This window comes from Aulonocara sp. 'chitande type north' Nkhata Bay, linkage group LG8, assembly GCF_057382095.1.
Source record: "Aulonocara sp. 'chitande type north' Nkhata Bay isolate Kocher_YH1m ecotype deep benthic linkage group LG8, A_spYH_male_GT1.1, whole genome shotgun sequence".
Taxonomy (NCBI): Eukaryota; Metazoa; Chordata; class Actinopteri; order Cichliformes; family Cichlidae; genus Aulonocara; species Aulonocara sp. 'chitande type north' Nkhata Bay.
The window spans coordinates 14,869,639-14,887,063 of record NC_141351.1 but is presented as its reverse complement, the minus strand read 5'-3'; the positions used below and the strand labels follow the sequence as shown (position 1 = coordinate 14,887,063).

Here is a 17,425-nt window from a genome sequence, read left to right as displayed (position 1 = left end):
TCTTCCAACACACTGTGCCGCTGTGCCGCCTCAAAGGCCTTTGATCAGGAAGTGTGATTTAGCACTGTGTACATTCGATGCAACAAGCCCTCTTCCTCCTCCTCTTCCTCCCATCTGCACTCCTGTGATGTCTGCCCCGTTCATATGTGAAACTGAACAAAGAAAAGATCCCAGCACTGACAAAGATTTTGGTTCTCCTCTCTCTGTCATCGTCTCGTCCTGTCCACCTCCTCTCTCCTCCTGTCATCTTCTTTTTCTACTTTTTCTTCTTCCACAGGAATTCCAAGGCCTCCACATCCTCCAGATATATCTCCTTATTACCCACTGTCACCTGGCACTGTCGGCCAGATCCCCCATCCGCTGGGATGGTTAGTACCACAGTAAGCAAATCCTTTTTTTACTTCTCTTTCATCTTTATTCTCCTGTGAGTTGTGCGGAAAGGCTAGAAACATCTTCATGCTGTGATGATTGCTAAGCATAAAGGTGCGCATCAAGCTAAACCATTAAAGAGTGGCACTGTAAACAAGAAAAGTGGATATTACCTTTCATACATTTCATTTATGGATTTATGGACACAGTTTTAAAAGCTTTCTCTGTCTCTCACTGGCCCACCAACTTCCACACTCGCTGCTTAACCATAGCAGCAGCTCCTTTAAGCCCTCACCAACCTCAACTTGCTATTTTGTGTCAAATACTATTTTGCATGTCTGTGTATGGTTCAATTAGATTAATGAACTGTGATTGCCCGTATTTTACCCACAATTCCACATAGGGGCTCTCCCCTGGTAACTCTTGTCAACACTTGTTAATATGACAAAAGGCTACAAATTAAGCTCTGTTAATTTAATGTTTTCTCACCGCGATCTAAATACCGAGAGAGGCCTTGAGCGCAGCCATGGCGCCCTTTGATTTGCTGCACTTTATTTTGGTATAAATTTACATTCATTATTGTTTGTCTTTGGATGTGTAGACCTCAATTAGTGTGATGGCTCCATTAAAGAGACCCGCGCTTCGTCTTTAATTATCACAACAAAACACCTAGTTCCAGCTTGGGGAGGAACGGGGCCCCACTCTGTCGACACAGAGCGAAGGGTTATGAAATTTAATTAGCCATTGCTATCAAGATTTGTGGCATTCAAATTGTTCAGAGTTTTCCTCCCTTTGATCTGCGCTCTGCAATCCCCTAGATTTTTGTCCTGATCAAATGAGAATAAAGAGGCCCACGGTGGGGAGAAGTGAGAGACAGAGGGCTTTAGCTTCTCCTCTTCCATCAACTCTGTTCCTTTACCTTTCTGTCTTTCTTCTTTTCTTCCCTCTTCTTAGGCAAGGTCAACCTGTTTATCCAATCACAACAGGGGGTTTTAGACACCCCTACCCAACTGCGCTCACTGTCAACGCATCCATGTCAAGGTGAGTTAAGCCCTAAGAGCTAAACACACGCATGCTTGTTCTCATTTGCTTGTACCTTCACTGGTGTGTGTTTGTGTTGGCTGTGAGGGCAATGCGCAAGCAGCACACACACACACACACACACACACACACGCACGCTCATGTGCACAAACAGTGAGCAGAAACTTCTCCCTTAAGGAGCGCTCCCACTCCCCCATCTCTGTTCAAAAGGCCAATTCTCCAGTGTGGGGCTTCAGCTAGCATGCTCAAATATTAATTATATTTATCATTTTCTAATGAGGCCCCTGAAGAACATTTACCCCCGCTGCATGTCAGGCTGATGTGAAATGAGATGGGGCATGTCCTTGCTGTGAGTTTAAGCAGGCAGACAGATAAACAAACAGCAACACTTTGAAGAGGACTACGTAATATAAGCTGGGGTCTGACACTTGGCCAGTGCTTTGGTCCAGTTCATCTGCTGCTCTGGACATTAGTGCACCCATGGGAGGGCATTGTGTGTGTGTGTACTCGTTGCCATCTTTTATACATGTGTATCTATTTGTCAGTCAGCAGTTAGCTACTTATTGTTCCCCTGAGGAACGCACGTCTTCTCTATTGTGTGGGAAGTGACCGTAATTAATTTAGGATGCCTGAAAACCCCATGATTTGTGGGTCTGGATGAGTCAAAAAAGCACCAAGACAGAAAAACAAACAGCCTCCCACTCTCTCCACTCCCACTGCTCCTCCCTCCTCCCTCTACATGCCCCTGCAGCAGGGGACTTTGGACGGCGCTGGTTTGGAGTCTAGGGATGAAGCCAAGCTTTAGTTTAATTACAGCCTGATTGGAAAAGCAGCTCCTGAGGGCGGCTTGTTTAGACCTCTGTGACATTGATGGATCATGTAGATGCAGGAAGGGAGCAGTTTCAAGAGGGAATTATGTTTTGTGAAGCATAACCCTGAGAATAAAGGGTAGCTTCATTTATAGGCTAACCTAGACGGTTTACTTCAGTTTTTTTGCATCTGGTTTTTTAAAATTCTGTCTTGCACCAATTTTGCTTTCTCGTTGGAACGATGTCTGCATTAGAGTCAGATTGGGCCCCTCACAGCCCATCCCCAGCAAGTCTCAAGTGCAAAGGGTCAGATGGTGGGTCTATCCAGACATTGGCATCTGGCAACAGTACCCAGCCAACTTGGGCTTTAAGTGACTGCTAATTTGGTCCCTTAATGACAGCCTCTACATTGTGATCATCTTATTTCCAGTGCGGCTAATTGAATATACTGGCTGGGGTGTGGGGGGGGACTGGCCATGGGGAAGAGCTAATGCCCTGTGATGAGGCCCCTAATTGAGTTAGTATAACTGAATAGATGGAGGGCTCTGGGAGTTCTCTGGTGAATGGGAGGGTTTAGTACATCACCCCCCTCAAAATGAGGGGAAAAAAATGTACTAGCTGACAAAATCTAGTAACAATTTGTCTAATTGTGTCAGCAGCATAGCAGAATCCCTTCATCACAGCCTGCTTCAGCTTGTTGGTTTTGTTTAAAGATCAGGCCACACTGCTGTGATAGCTCAAACGATTTGTAGCGTGCAGGCTGGCTGCGGAAAATCTGAGAGAAAAGACATCCTGGCTTGTACTCTTGTCGGGAGTTAGGTCTTTGCAGGAGAGCGCTGCTTCATATCAGTCCCGGGTGCCTTAGCCCGAACTGAATTAGGATTCAAGGAATGAATCTGGTACCTCGTAGTCCCCCCCCCCCCCCCCCATGAGCACCTTACACCTAGGTCCTGTTAAAAAATACATTCTTGTAGGAAGGGAGGAAAAAGAGCCAAGGAGAGTAGAGACAGTCAGCGGAGCAAATGAAAGACATTATTTTGATAATAGGGTTGGAGCCAGTGCAGGTCCCCCATATTGTCTGTGTGCGTGTGAATGTATGTGTGACAGGTGGGTGGATGTAGAGGCCCCCTTGCCCCTTGTGCTTAAGCCTGCCCTTTGATATGTTCCCCCGTCATCCCACTCCCTCTCTTTTCCTGGTTAACGGGAGAAGCGCACCGGCCGGATCATTATACATTAAACAGGCACGGGGGCTATCGCTTCACACTGGCAATTAAATGGCACTGGCTGACACTGGGCTTGCTGCGCCGGTGACCCCCCCCCCCCCTTTCCCACCAGCCATTCTTACCTTTGAGATTGAGACGTAGGAGCCCCGGGGTTGGGGTGGGTGGATGGGTGGGGTCTCCAATGCATCTCCCTCTCTGTGTTGGCTAAATTGGTCCAAGGCGCTGCTTGCTGCTGATGAGCCCGATGATGGTGATGATGATGCCCCCATGCTTCAAAGGGATGGCCGTCATGTTTAAACCATAACCTGGGCCGTGCGGTGGCAGCAGGAGGAGGGGTGGAGAGAGGAAACGAAGGAGCGTGGAGGTGGTGAGGGGACAGGGAGGAGTAGAGAAGAAGAAGAGAGTAGAGAAAAATAGATCTTGGAACAGAGGAAATTTTAACAAGTGCACAGAGAGAGAAGGAGGGAGGGGTGAACAGGGAGAGAGGAAACGGGGTGAGTGAAGAAAATGCAGCAGCCTTAATGATGGGCGATATGCAGCCACTGCTGCCGAGCTCCCCATCATCGGATGACATGGCACAAACACCAATGTGTCAGTGATGAAGGGAGAAGAGGGGAAAGGAGAAAAAGAGGGAAAGAGTTTGAGGGGGAGCACTGGCACTCCCCTGAGATGGCCTCCAACAGAAACTAGTTGTTCCTGGCGAGTTTATCCTCATCATTATATTCTGGCTCGGAGCCATGCAGCCAGACACTGCTGGATAATGAGCTGCTTTAAAAAAAGAATTATTTCTCCTTTTTCTTCTCCTTCATCATCCTCTCTTCTCTTGAATTTGTGTGTGGTCACGTGGAACTAAGGCACCATGCTGTAAACATACACATGAACGTGCATGTTCAAATAATCGCACACAAATAATTATTGTCATACATACACTGGCGCATACAGAACAGCAGAGTCTTATGGCTGTTCTAGCCGGTGCGAGCGATTTTTATAAATAAGAGTTTTTGGCCTCGATATGTGGCACAGTTGGAGATGATGAAATGATGATAGGAGTGCAGAGGGATGAAGATAAAAATGTCAGTGCTGCTGACAGTGCTGAATAGGCAGAAACGAATGGGGAGGAAATAAATACAGACCCAATACCGGAGTGTATGATAGAACATTTTCATCTAGTTTGCAGAATTCCTTGATAAGAGATAACACTTCAAGCTTTACCTCTCCCAAATCTGGCATTTTCATATCGTTTAACTGGCAAAATGCAATAAACTGAAATCTTTGATCGCCCCTTGTTATCTACAGCTGAATGATGGAAATAGTAATTGCCAGTAGAATCGTATTTGGAAACCATGTGCACACCTATTGTATATGTCATTTGTTATAGATGGCAATGACATGTGCGTGCTGAGAAGTTCTCAGCTATCGAAGGCATTAAACTATGAAAACAGGAGTTCAAGGAGCCCTCAAGTCCTAGACGAACAAATTAAATTGGTAGCTTAACATACCATCGGAAATTAAGAAAACAAATGGACAAGACTAGCTAAAGCTGCGGCTAATAAGCTTTTAAGAGATAAAATGTGTTAAGAATGACATGGCCCTCAACAACAGTCCCAGTTTCTTAGGGAGCCATTGGGAAAATTAATTGCACAACACTAGTTAACAGTATTAATAAACAAAGATCATTTTTAGCTAACATATAAAATGTTAGCTAACATATAAAATGTTAGCTAACAGCAAGCTAAGCTGTTAGCTAAGCTAAATTAGCTAAGCCTTTCCTCTAAACCTGTGTTCTTTCTGTTGACCAGCAGGAGGCGTTACAATTTTTTTTGATTGTCTCACATTGAGCTGTGGCCTCAGTAAAACATCAGTTACTGGTTTTATGTCTTACTGAATTCAGCACGATGTTTATTTTTTTTCATGTTTGTCCCAGTAGTTAGAGACGCATGATAAAGCTACCATATAAAGGATCCAGTATCCCATCAAAAAAATGGACTGGGTGTAGTGTGGATTTGTAGTAATTAAGCAACAGAAAATGACCTTTTTACTATTTTTTAAGCTTTAGTGACTGAGTAAACTGTCATTTTGAGTAGATAAGTCTATAAATGTTTATTAATACTTAGGAAATTTTCATGTGAATGTTTGTATTTAGTGTGGCTAAGGGTCAATTCCATTTCTGTGAAAGAAACTGAAAATACATGATGTGCTTTGACGTGTAGTCTTGTGTGTACATGTGCTCCATCTTCTCATTTCACCTGTGTTCATTCTGACGATTTACACAGTCTTCTGTCCTCTAGGTTCCCCCCACACATGGTGCCCCCTCACCACAGTTTGCACACCACGGGCATCCCTCACCCAGCCATCGTAACACCCAACGTCAAGCAGGAATCCTCGCACAGTGACATCAGCTCTCTCGACAGCTCGTGAGTAAACTTTCTCCTATTACTGACTTTTGGTGACCACTTGGAGATAGACTCTGCTCATCTCACTGCTCTCTGCCCCATCACAGGAAACAGACAGACGGTAAAAAGGTAGAAGAGAAAAAGAAAGAGGTCCACATAAAGAAACCTCTGAATGCCTTCATGCTCTATATGAAGGAGATGCGGGCCAAAGTGGTGGCTGAGTGCACACTCAAGGAAAGTGCTGCCATCAACCAGATCCTGGGGCGAAGGGTAAGTCCTACCAGCTTATTCGCACAAGACATTCAGCCATGCTGATTTCAATCACAACATGGCTGTAAAGGGCCTAATGGGATGGAAGAAAAGAGTCGTAGTTAATGATGACATACTTTGGGATTTACAGAAAGTACACAACATGCACACATTCTTCTATTTTTATCTCTGTTCTGGGTGAAAATCTCTTCTTTCTGTGCCTGGTTTCTCATTTTGCAGTGGCACGCCCTATCGCGGGAGGAGCAGGCCAAGTACTACGAGCTGGCCAGGAAAGAACGACAGCTCCACATGCAGCTGTACCCAGGCTGGTCAGCACGAGACAACTATGTAAGTTTTTAAGTTTACAAGTCGTATTAGCCTCTTCTTTCCCCCCCTTTCGCTAGGTCACATATTCAAGGCCATTTATTTTTGCTTTTTTTTTTCCTTTCTTTGCCCCACAGATCAAAATCTGTTCATGTAGATCTAGGACAAAAATGCTCTGGTCTTAAATCCACCTTATCATGCTACAGATAATGACAGTCCAGTAAGGAATAAATAAAGGATGCAAAGTACCAAGTCTTAGTATTAATTTGAGTGGGTTTATCAGTATAGAAAGCATTTAGAACACAGCCCCCCCCCCCCTCCCCCAGGGAACAAAGGTCATTTACAGACATATGTGAAGTCAAACTACATTATATTTAAAATATTGTGCAGTCTGTAAATGCCCGAGGTCCCTGGTCCATAGTCATCAGCAGATGCTTTGTAGCTTCCCTGGTGGTGCTCTCCCTGCCCTTTACTGCTGCAGCCTTCACCTCATGACTGCTGCCATGCCTCTTTGCCTTTCCAGTCTTCAGAAAGTGGAATTAAGCCCAATGTGATTAAGATCAGATTACTGACCTGGCCGTTCCAGGGTGTTTAACTTCTTCCCCCTGAATTGCTCTGGGGTTGCTTTGGGTAAATGTTTAGGTTTGCCATTCTGAACGGGTTTAGAGGCATTTCGGAGAATCCTACCACACTAAATGCTTTTGTATACTTCGAGTTGCTTCTATCTGCAGTGAAATCATCAGTAAATGCCACTGGCCAGGTTGATATTTTGTCATTATTCCACAGAACTTGGTTGCACAACTCAACCTGTTTCTTTTTGCATGTGTTTTTGTGGATTACCGAGGGGTTCAACATCATGATTGCTGGCGGGTACATCCTGGAAAGCATCCTCGGCATTCAAACATTACTTGCTGACATTTAAAGTTCGTGAGCAAGTAAATCTTACCTCATAAAAACGTGACCAGGGTGCTCATTCACACCTGCTTGTCTAATAGGGGCTATAAATTAGTCCTCCAATCTGAAAGAGTCGTAGTTGGTTGTTGGCGAGTTTTACCTCTGTGCACATGGGTTTTCAAAATATACACATGTGATTTTGGAAAGACAAGTACCTTAAATGCCACTTTACATGGATACCTCAAACCACCTTGAACTACAATGCTCGGTAATGCTCAGTGAGCTTTGAGCCACGTGAGCAACACATAGCTGCCCAAGAAGTGCAGTATATCCCACATAGCTCTTGCTATGTCATTGTAAAACTACTCAAATTAAAGCTGAGATTTTAAAGTGTGAAATGTTTTGTAGCCTGGATAGTTCGCTCTGACCCACGCATACCTGATTCTCATCTTGGGATCAGTCTGACCACTGCAGTCGCCCAACAGCAGCCTTGAGAAATCCGTCTTCCAAATAAGAAGTGCGTCGAGATGCCTAGGCATTCACAAAACAGAGGAAAATGAAACAAAAGATTAGAGAACAAGAAGAAAAGAGCCAAAAAATAGGGAGAGAGAGGAGGGAGAATTCTGGTCTTGGCCTGCAGTGGCTGCTGCAAACCGGAGGGCAAAGACAGAAAAAAGGCAGAGAAAGAATGAATGAATAAATAAGTAAACACGAAGATGAGTGCTATTCTCTGTTTCATGTTTTGGGCATTCTGCAATATAATAACTAAGGTTCCTGTCTGTGTCTATTTTTTTCTTTCTATTTTTTGGCGGCTAACCAACAGGGGAAAAGGAAGAAGAGAAAAAGGGAAAAGCAGCAAGCAGAGAGCAATGGTAAGTGAGCTGCAATTATCTCTCATATTAGAAGAGCCCCATCATGTGTCAGGCAGATGTGACATCTTGCAAGATAAAAGTGTAGCTGGTTTTTTTGTGTTATGTTTTTTTTAAATTTTTTTTTATTGTGTGTGTATGTGAGTTATATTGCCTGGCTTTTTCTCTCTTTATTTTTTTGGTATAGTTGCTACCCAATGCAATATTTAAATAGTAGAATTGCTTGTAAACCCCACCCCTCCCTCCTTTTTCCAGTTTCCCTTGCTCTCCCTAGCTAATAGCGACTGAATATGCATGACCCCCCACAGTCCTTCTCACCCCCCCTCCCCTCCCCTGGCCCTTAGCCTTCTGGTATTGTGATATGTTACGAGAATGTGAGGTTTAAGCATCGTGAGAGCCATTAACTTTGACAGTGTTGTGTGCGTGTTTTATATTTACTTGCCTGTGCCCTGCAGACGGACTGCACAACTGTACCGCGTGCGTGTTTGCGTGACTGTGCATGCGTGTGCTTGTTGGGCCTACCTCCCCTTCCCATCGCCTGCTTCCTTGCATGCTTTTATACCAACTTGAGGAAAAAACAAAATAAATCACCTATATCTTAAAAATTAAGGAGGTTTGCTAAACCTGTGATTTTCATTCATTCATTCATTATGCGTTTTAATTCTGATGATGTAAGGAGCAATGACGACTTGTTCTTATGTATTTTGCGCTCGTTTTGGTGACGGATTTCTTCTTGAAGGCCTCTCTATCTGTTCTTTTTTTTTTCCAGAACGCAGAGAATATTTTCCAAACCCTTGCCTTTCACTCCCTCCGATTACAGGTGCTAATGTCATTTTGAGTATTAAATCACTAACTGTTTTATTTTCCTTCCTTTTAAAATTATGTATACATTTATATATCTATATCTATCCATTCATAAATGTGCAGTGAGGCAGGTTTAAGCTTAAATCCTATATTTTGAAATATGCTCTTTTTGCTTTGTTTGCTGCTTTCTTTTCTTCAAAAATGTTGCCATTGTTTATTTGACTTCAGGGTAGCTTATATTTAATTCATTTTACACTCATTTACTGTTGCTATTTAGCTCAAATTACTATGCAGTATGCTTGAGGACCTGGTGATATATATATATATATATATATTTATATATAAAGCTAGATTATCATTATGAAGTATGACCTGAAGGCTGTAATGTCAGGGTAAACCTCCTTAATCTATATGCTTCAGTAGCTGCACTTTTGCCTTTCCTATAGGCCAGCATGAGTTTGGCCCAGCCTCTGTCGAATAAGTCTCTGCTCAGACAAAGCCTGGACTCAAACGCTTCCACCACAGCGTTTTGCTGTCACTCAGCTCTATTTCTGATAATGACTTGATTACTGGGTAGAGCTAGCAAGTGACTGGCAGCTGTTCCGCAACAGACCGCCAATGCTGATGGAAAATAATCAACTGTTTGATGCCAGGTCTAAAGAGTAGATTCCCTCTCCAGATTCCAGCCTTTTTAATCCTTCCCCTGGCTAGGGCTAACTCACGACTGTGCTGCTCCAGCAATCTGCTACTTCTTCCTAGTTCTGCCACCTTGACCTCGTCTCTTTGAAACCGTAGTGCGCTGATAGCATCTAACCGTAAATTAATCCAACCTGCATTTGCTCCATTTATACCCCTCTCAGCCAAATCGGTCTTTATCTTCAGCTTTAACTCCAGCCAGAATTTAGATTATGCTACTGAAAAGTTTCCACTGTTAACATCCCGATTGGATAATTTGCATGCATTTTGATTTTTACTTGTGTTTGAAACTTACTAATCGAGTTCAGCCCTATCTTTAAAGGCACACTTGATAATGGCTTTAAGGGGAATTATTTTTTCTTTTTCTTTTGGGTGCGGGGTTTTGATTTCTTGCAAAATGAGCCACTGCCAAGCTTCATAGATTCACTGTTTTTTCTCCTTATTTCTCTCCTCTTTTTAATTTCTGTTCCTTATTTTTTTTTTATTGGTTTTGGTTCTATTGCTCCTCTCTGCTGGCTTCCCTTCCTTGTTGCGGCATCAGACCTGAGCGCTCCTAAGAAGTGTCGAGCGCGCTTTGGGCTCGACCAACAGAATAACTGGTGTGGCCCGTGCAGGTGTGTATGGTGTGTGCTTGCACTGGCCAGGGCCAGGTGAAGGCTGGGTCACTCTACGCTGGGACTTCCTCCTCTCTTTTATGCTGCTGCTTTTCCTTTCTCTTCGCTTCCCTCCCCCGTCTGTCCCGCCAGGCTATTATGACCTCTCAGCTTCCTCCAGCCACACCCTGCCGGTCTATCTCTGGGTTCACCCTATTTGATTTTTTACCTCCTGTTTGGGGAAAAAGGTTTTGCGTACGAGTGCTTGTATGAGTGGTGTCTGTGTGTATGTGTTCAAGTTGCAAAGTTGCAGGATGCACAGTTACAATGAGCCTTACTGAGATTAATCAGAAGTCCTAAACTGGCAGGTCGGGGCTTGGAGGTTCTGGAGCCTGATGGCTTGGTCAATATGGAGGACATCCCAGTGTTGCCAGCCTAAATCTAAGCCCTGGCTACATGTTTTTGTCTGTGCAATGACGTGTCCATTTTCTTTTTTCTTTCTTTTTTTTTCCTTTTTGTCTCTGTGTGTGTGTTTGTGTCTACCTCTTTGGCTAACAGATGCAAATACCCCAAAGAAGTGTCGTGCCTTGTTCGGGCTTGACCAGCTGAGTTTATGGTGCAAACCATGCAGGTATAACTCCTGTAGTAGCAATGGGAGGAAAGACATCCACAATGAGCATCTTCTCCTTGATTACTGGCTCAGATGTCTTGCTAAAAACACGTTTCCATCACTGTGGTAACAGATGGAAAACTTCTCAGCTCCCCTTTTCCTAACTGAGAAGTTTCCTACTCCTCTAAAGTCAGTTCAAGCCAAGTGTCAGAAAATGGATTTCTAAATAAGACTTCCAAATATTTTATCCAAACACATGTTGAAAGATCATGGCTCCTAATGTGATTTAGCAGAACATTTCTGACCGTCTAAGCTGCTACGATTGAAATCCATTTTCTCTCCAGGCAGTGGATAATTCCCTCCCATCCTAAATGTCATGTATGTCCTAATTGGCACTCTTTTTGAATAACACTGTGATGCTTACAAATTTAGCCCTGCTTTCTCTGAGGGCCTGCTCAGTGACACTCTTTTCTGTGCCCTCTTCCTCCTCCTTCTCCACCTCTTCTTCCTCCAAACTCCTCTTCGATAACCCTTACTTAGTCCCTACCTGTTGTCTTTCTGTTCTGACACAAGCAGTCTTTGAATTGGGAATATTTTCATGGTAGGTATTTGTTTCTGCTAAGTAATACCCTTCTTTGTGTCTGGCTTGCACCACATCTTGCCCCACTCTTTCTCTACACATTTCATCGCAGCACATTGTCTGTTTAATGTTTCATTTTCACTGTTTCTAAAACACAGATGAGCTTAAAAAAAAAAAGCCAAAATTTTGTAGCAAGATGAACACCAAAAGGTCATTTTTCTGTTTTTTCTGTAACCGTTAGCTTCCAGCTGGCCCCTTCCTTTACAGCTGACACACACATTATCAGAAACATGGCTTTATTTCTAATAATAGCACATCATGAGATCAGGAGACTGAAAAGTGCAGTAAATCAGCCTTCATTTTAAGAGCAGAGAGGTTAAAAGTTCTCTCTGGGCTCCATTTCCTAAAAGATGCATCTGCTATAATTTCCCCCGAGACAGAGAAATCAATATCATACACGGGCACATACCATAAATCAATATGTCTGTTAAAAAATGGATATTAGCTCATTTGTTGCAGTTTGACAGACAGTTATCGAGAGCGGGGCGCGCATGTAGTAGCAAAACGATACCTTTTTACGCCCGATCGATGCGCCGCGCCGTCCAAAAAAGCTACAGTATCGGCACAGGATGTACTTAACAGCCTCATCCTCACTCTTTTCTGCTGTCCTGGTGTTGTGTGCTTGCACTGTGTTGACTTCATCAGAAATGCATGCCTTTTTTCCCCCCCACCCAGCATGTGATTGTGGGCTTTTATATGTAATCTGTCGATGTCCCTCCTTCTTTTCATCCTCAGTGATCTGCTCTCCGTTTGCATTTATGTAGATCAGAGTTAACAGAAATAAAGGTTTAATTAAACAGTAAGTCAGCGTTACATGTTCCAAAAGGCTCAGTTTTTGGTCTATTTTTATTTATTTTTTCTTACTCGACATCCCTGTAAGTCTTAAATACTGGTACTCCGCGGCCTTCGGGCATTCTTGTGATAAAATAGAGAGCTGAGAGAGAAAGGGGTCACTGTCAGGGTCAGGGTAAAGATGAGGTGGGCAGAGATTCCCCCTTAACCAAATCTGAAGCACAGCCTTCAGAGCAGAGTCACCACAGAAAAATGCAACAATCCCCTGCTCTCCTGATCACCCCCCCTCCCTTCTGTGTTTCGTTCACCGGGTTCTGCGAGCGCAACGGGCCTGGCCTCGGGACGCGGCAGGCAGGGGGAGGGTCCCAACCCCAGGCAGGAATGCAAACATGGTGCTTTGACCCCCCTCATGCACACACACACACACACACACACACACACACACACACACACACACACACTTGTGTCTGTGGGGCAGATGCAGGGCAGTTTGGATCCTGTTGACTTTTTCGCCTCATATCCAAACTCTGTTCCCTCAGGAGAAGAGAGAGAGAGTAGAGTCTGATAGAAGTAGAGCAGTGAGCTGGGTCCAGTAACAGTTGTGTTAGAGACAACAGGCTGCAGTTCTTCCTGTAAGAACAGCAGAGCGTTAGGAGAGCAAACGCGACCACAGCTCATCTCTTTCATTCTTCATCGTCCTCATCTCTGTGTGCGTGCTTCTCATTCCCTTTCTGCTTCCTGTCCAGGCGATCTTTCTTCAGTGTCTGTCCTGCCTAATGACTTAGAAACTGACTATCATTTCTACCACCTTCCTCCTTTACAAAGTTGCTTAAATGCACCTCCAAACGTTATCCATCGAGTATTGTTTCTTTTTAATAAACCCTCTCCCCACAAATTTCTGAAGGGAAAGGTGCATTTAAGTCAGCAACAGTGCTAAGATGATATTCAGTGTGAAGCTGTGACACTGAGAGACGCTCTCTTTCTCTCACCTTGTCCTTTAGGAGAAAAAAAAAGTGCATTCGCTACATCCAAGGTGAAGGCAGCTGTGCCAGTCCTCCCTCTACGGACGGAAGCTTACTAGACTCCCCCCCATCCTCCCCCTCCTCAGTGGTTCCTTCCCCCTCCTCAAAAGAGTCCAAATCTCAGACTGAACAAATGCAACCTCTCTCACTGACTATGAAACCGGCCCACCAGCCACTCCACCACCCGCACCTCCTGGCTGGGCCTCCACCGCCATCTTTGGTTCAGCTGGAAAACTCTGCCGCAGCAGCTAGCAAAACGCCCGCCGCCTCCTCCCACAACGGAGCTCTGGAGCACCGTGACGTCTCGTCCTCGCGGCAGCCGGGCTCCTCTGTGGCGTCCTCGATGGCCCGGCCCTCGGCATCGCTGTGTCATTCCCACTCGCTCCTCCCCTCCACAGCCCCACAGCCTCTGTCGCTAGTGACCAAGTCTATAGAATAGTCTATCCTATTCTCCTCCTCCGTTTGTTTTTTTTAGCTCTGCACACACACACACACTCACACAAACATCTTTCTAGGCCCTCTCTCTGCTCCGTTTCACTCGCCCTCGGTTCTTTTCTCTTTCTGTTTCTGTGCCATAAGGCTTTGGAATTTTAGGTTATGTTTTTATTAAAGTTCATTGGTCAATATTTGACCCGTCATTATCAGACAAATCTAATTATTATAAAGAAATGATACAATGAGCTGTAGTATAGCTTTGTGAATCTGCCAAAATTTTTATGAATTTTGTTTTTGTCTTTTTTGTAGTTTTAAAACAGCGCAAAACAGAAATTATCTAGTTCAGCATCCAAATGTTTAAAAAGACGGATATAAAAAAGGTAGGCTAGATTATTCAACGAGCCCTTTTCTTGAAAGAGTTGGTTCTCCTTCTTTATTTGTATTAAATACGAGCTTGCGAACCAATCATTCGACATCTGTTCAAAACTCTTGGAGGGCATGAGGCTAGCGGTGACACCTCTCTGAGGAACAACTTTAATTGTGATGTTACTTGTTCTTGTTTAAATGTACAGAATAACGGGGCGGGAGGGGATTACTGTGTTAAATATGCATTCTTCCACTGCGTTGTCTTTTTTTTCTTTGTTGTTTACCTTTGGGGTGGAGTCAGGCAAGTTTGGGTGGGCTTGAGGGGAGGTCGGGTGGGAGGGTTGTGGGTTATTAAATTCAAAATGTCACAACGCTAGGACCAGTAGTATTTATTGCTTTAGAGATTGCTTGTTGTATCTTGTATGTGTCTCTTTTTTTTTTCTTTCTGAATACATTGTACAAATATTTTTTCTTAAGGTAAGCAACTATACGAACGATCCATTTTTACAAGGAGGTTTTAAAAAGGCAAATCTTTTTGTTATCTTTCCTCTCCGAAAAACCTGGATTCCGCTCAGTGTACTGTGTAGATCTCATCAACAGATGTATGCACAACTTCATTTCAAGAAATGCGTCTATAAGCCATTTTACAGGAAAAAAAAAAGAAGAAAAGAAAACTTGAAACACGAGACAGTGGGTACCGCGTGTTCAGTAGTTGGAAAAGTGTCAGATGCCCTTCTTTTTTATTGCACAGTCACATCTCTCGGACTGTAGATTCGTGTACAGATTTTCCGTGCCAAAATTTTGTGATAATTTTTCCTCTGCCCCCACCCCAACCATGCTGTAGGGATCTCTTTTTGTTTTGTTTTGTTTTGTTGTTGTTTGTTTGTTTTGTTTTTTTAATTTCGATACCATTTTTTGCTGTGACGTTACATAGATTGCTATGTATGTAGTATAAATGTTGCTATAACAAATGTGTTTGGTAGCAAATTGTCAAATATTAAAATTTAAACTTAATAAAAAGACGGACATCATACTGTATAAACCCACCAGGGCCAAATTATGTATATTAGGAAGTTCATAAAAAAACTATTAAATACAAAAAAATACACAAACTGCCACTTTTAAGTACACTACTACATATAGGTAGATAGAAAAAATAGGCATGTTGATGTTGCAAGAGGCTGTAAAAAAAGCTACAAGAGAATCATCCACTCGGTGCCATTGTAGTTGACATGACGCGACTGTAATCTGTCGATTTCTTCTCTGGTTTATTAAGATGCTAATGATAAATAGTTTGAATGTTTCCTTAACGGCTGTGATGTTCCTGTTCTATTTTATGCTCTTATATTTTTTTGTTTGTTTTTTCCTGTTATTTTAAATGGTTCTAAAACCATGTTTTTTGTAATGAATAAATGTTTATGCTGTACAGTCTCTGTAGCATGCAGTTCTGTATTAATAAAAGCAACTTAGTATGTGCGCATCTGTGTTTCGCTTTTATTCTGAAAATCCCCGAACCCAGCGTCTCAGGATGGGGGTCTTATAAGGAAATCTGCCAAAAAATGTAGCATTTTATTCAAATAAAATCTCGAGAATCATCATGTCGTAATCATAAAATGGAAATATACATCCAAGCGTGTTTTTTGGGGGGCTACTTGTTTTTTTATTATTATTATTTGCTATACAAAATAACAGAGGTGTTTCGTATTCTACTAAAACAGTTGTGATTAACTTCTGCAAAACTTTTCATAGTGAGAAGGAGTAACATCACTTAGATAATTTGAACCGCTCCTCCTATAACAAGTCTTTTTTTTTTTCTTTTAAATTATAAGCCATCTTTATACTCGTTGTTTGCAGGGCAGTACATCGTGCGCAATCAGAAAACAAGATAAAACATGTTTAGAGCTGGATATTATGATTTGATGGGCTCATCAGTGACCAATCACAAAAAACAGCACTGGTTTATTTTTCTCTACAAAGGTCAACTTCCAACTAACCTTTGAACCCTTCTCTGTCCCACTACTAACAGTAATGCTCCGCTATGTGATCGCTTTTCGATGTGCTTACAGTCCTGACAGATACCTGCATCTACTGGTGGATTTAAAAGCATAGGAAAGAATGTAATGAAGGATACCGGTGGATGTTTTAGAGCACAGATGTCAAACTCTTTACAATGAGGGCCACATACAGCCCACTTTAATCTTACGTGGACCGGACCAGTGAAACTCACGTTTCTGTCAGTGTGAAGATGTTTAACTAAACATTTCATCCCAGAGGTAAGAAAAAAAAAGTCTTTGTTCTACATGAACAATGAGTAAAATGACAGGAAAGTTTCCTGTAGTTTTAAATGTAATGTTTTGGGGTTTTTTTTCCTTTCTTTTTTTTTTTTTTTTAACAATTTTTAGCACAAATGTTCAAAGTTTTAAACGTTTAAAGTTCAAAATCTACATCCTCACAGCCATTTAGTGGGCCGGACTGTAGTCTTTGCCTGGCCAATTTTAGAACCCCGGGCCTTATGTTGGACAACCCTGTGTTAGACAGTGCTAAAGATTTGCATTACATGTGTGTGTAAATTCTGTATTATGCTATATATTTTGTATTTTATGTTGTATGTTTAGCATTTTCTAGATGTTTGTAAGGCTGCTACTATAAGCTGCTAAAGGTAATAATAATAATTATGCACTCTGTCGTGTCTCCCTTACCTGCAATGTGTTTACCAGTGCATATTTCTAATAATATTTGTTCCCATTTTTCAGAATAATTTTAAAAGAAAATCTGATTTTGCCTTGAACTCTTTGCACAGAGAGGTCAGGGTAGCTCTCCCTCGTATCCAAGATTTAATACTGACCAGACTGCAACCCAGACACAACAGCTGCTGCTTAAGGGGAAAGAAATGACACATCTGTACAAGTTCATGCATTCAAACAGATAAGAGGATATTCTTCTAGTGTTCAGGACCTTTCATTAATCCCAGGCTAAGTTAATCAGTTATTATTGCTCAGTATATGGACACTACAGATTTGAGCAGCTGACACTGATCTAGGTTCACGTTCTATTACCATTTAACTCCAAGCTTCTCTGTATTCCTGCCTGCGTTACCAACTATGCTTTTTTATTTCAAGTATCGAACAGAGTTGAAAGTAGAGTACTTTGTGCATACGTTTAAAAAGTACAGGACAGCACAAATGTGTGAGAGGACTGCAGAAGTAGTCTGGTAAGAAAGGCAAGAACTACTGTGCTCCAATCTTAACACTTCATAAGAAGAATCTCCTTTTCCCACATTGCCTGAACACATTCAG

General features: G+C 42.7%; 2 protein-coding genes across 17 annotated transcripts in view; one reads left to right on the top strand and one right to left on the bottom strand.

Annotated features, from left to right (window-relative positions):
• tcf7l2 (transcription factor 7 like 2) overlaps positions 1-15,609 on the top strand; it is a 109,351-nt gene extending 93,742 nt beyond the window's left edge. For 4 of the 16 annotated variants that reach the window (XM_086303779.1, XM_086303763.1, XM_086303764.1 and 1 more), the window contains 9 exons: positions 278-380; positions 1,324-1,410; positions 5,716-5,856; positions 5,943-6,105; positions 6,325-6,433; positions 8,112-8,174; positions 8,941-8,991; positions 10,213-10,285; positions 13,308-15,609. In XM_086303779.1, the coding sequence (XP_086159905.1) occupies positions 278-380; positions 1,324-1,410; positions 5,716-5,856; positions 5,943-6,105; positions 6,325-6,433; positions 8,112-8,174; positions 8,941-8,991; positions 10,213-10,285; positions 13,308-13,767 (1,250 nt within the window). In that variant the 3' untranslated portion in view covers positions 13,768-15,609. Of the gene's footprint in view, positions 1-277; positions 381-1,323; positions 1,411-5,715; positions 5,857-5,942; positions 6,106-6,324; positions 6,434-8,111; positions 8,175-8,940; positions 8,992-10,212; positions 10,286-10,822; positions 10,896-13,307 lie in introns of all 16 variants that reach the window. The other 12 variants (XM_086303769.1, XM_086303777.1, XM_086303766.1 and 9 more) reach the window with 9 other exon arrangements.
• LOC147323449 (uncharacterized) overlaps positions 1-17,425 on the bottom strand; it is a 130,525-nt gene that overhangs the window by 83,349 nt on the left and 29,751 nt on the right. Inside the window, exons 3-4 of the mRNA XM_086303781.1 lie at positions 7,741-7,833; positions 3,565-3,861 (exon numbers count right to left, since the gene is read on the bottom strand). Coding sequence (XP_086159907.1) covers positions 3,565-3,861; positions 7,741-7,751 — 308 coding nt within the window. The 5' untranslated portion in view covers positions 7,752-7,833. The remainder of the gene's footprint in view (positions 1-3,564; positions 3,862-7,740; positions 7,834-17,425) is intronic.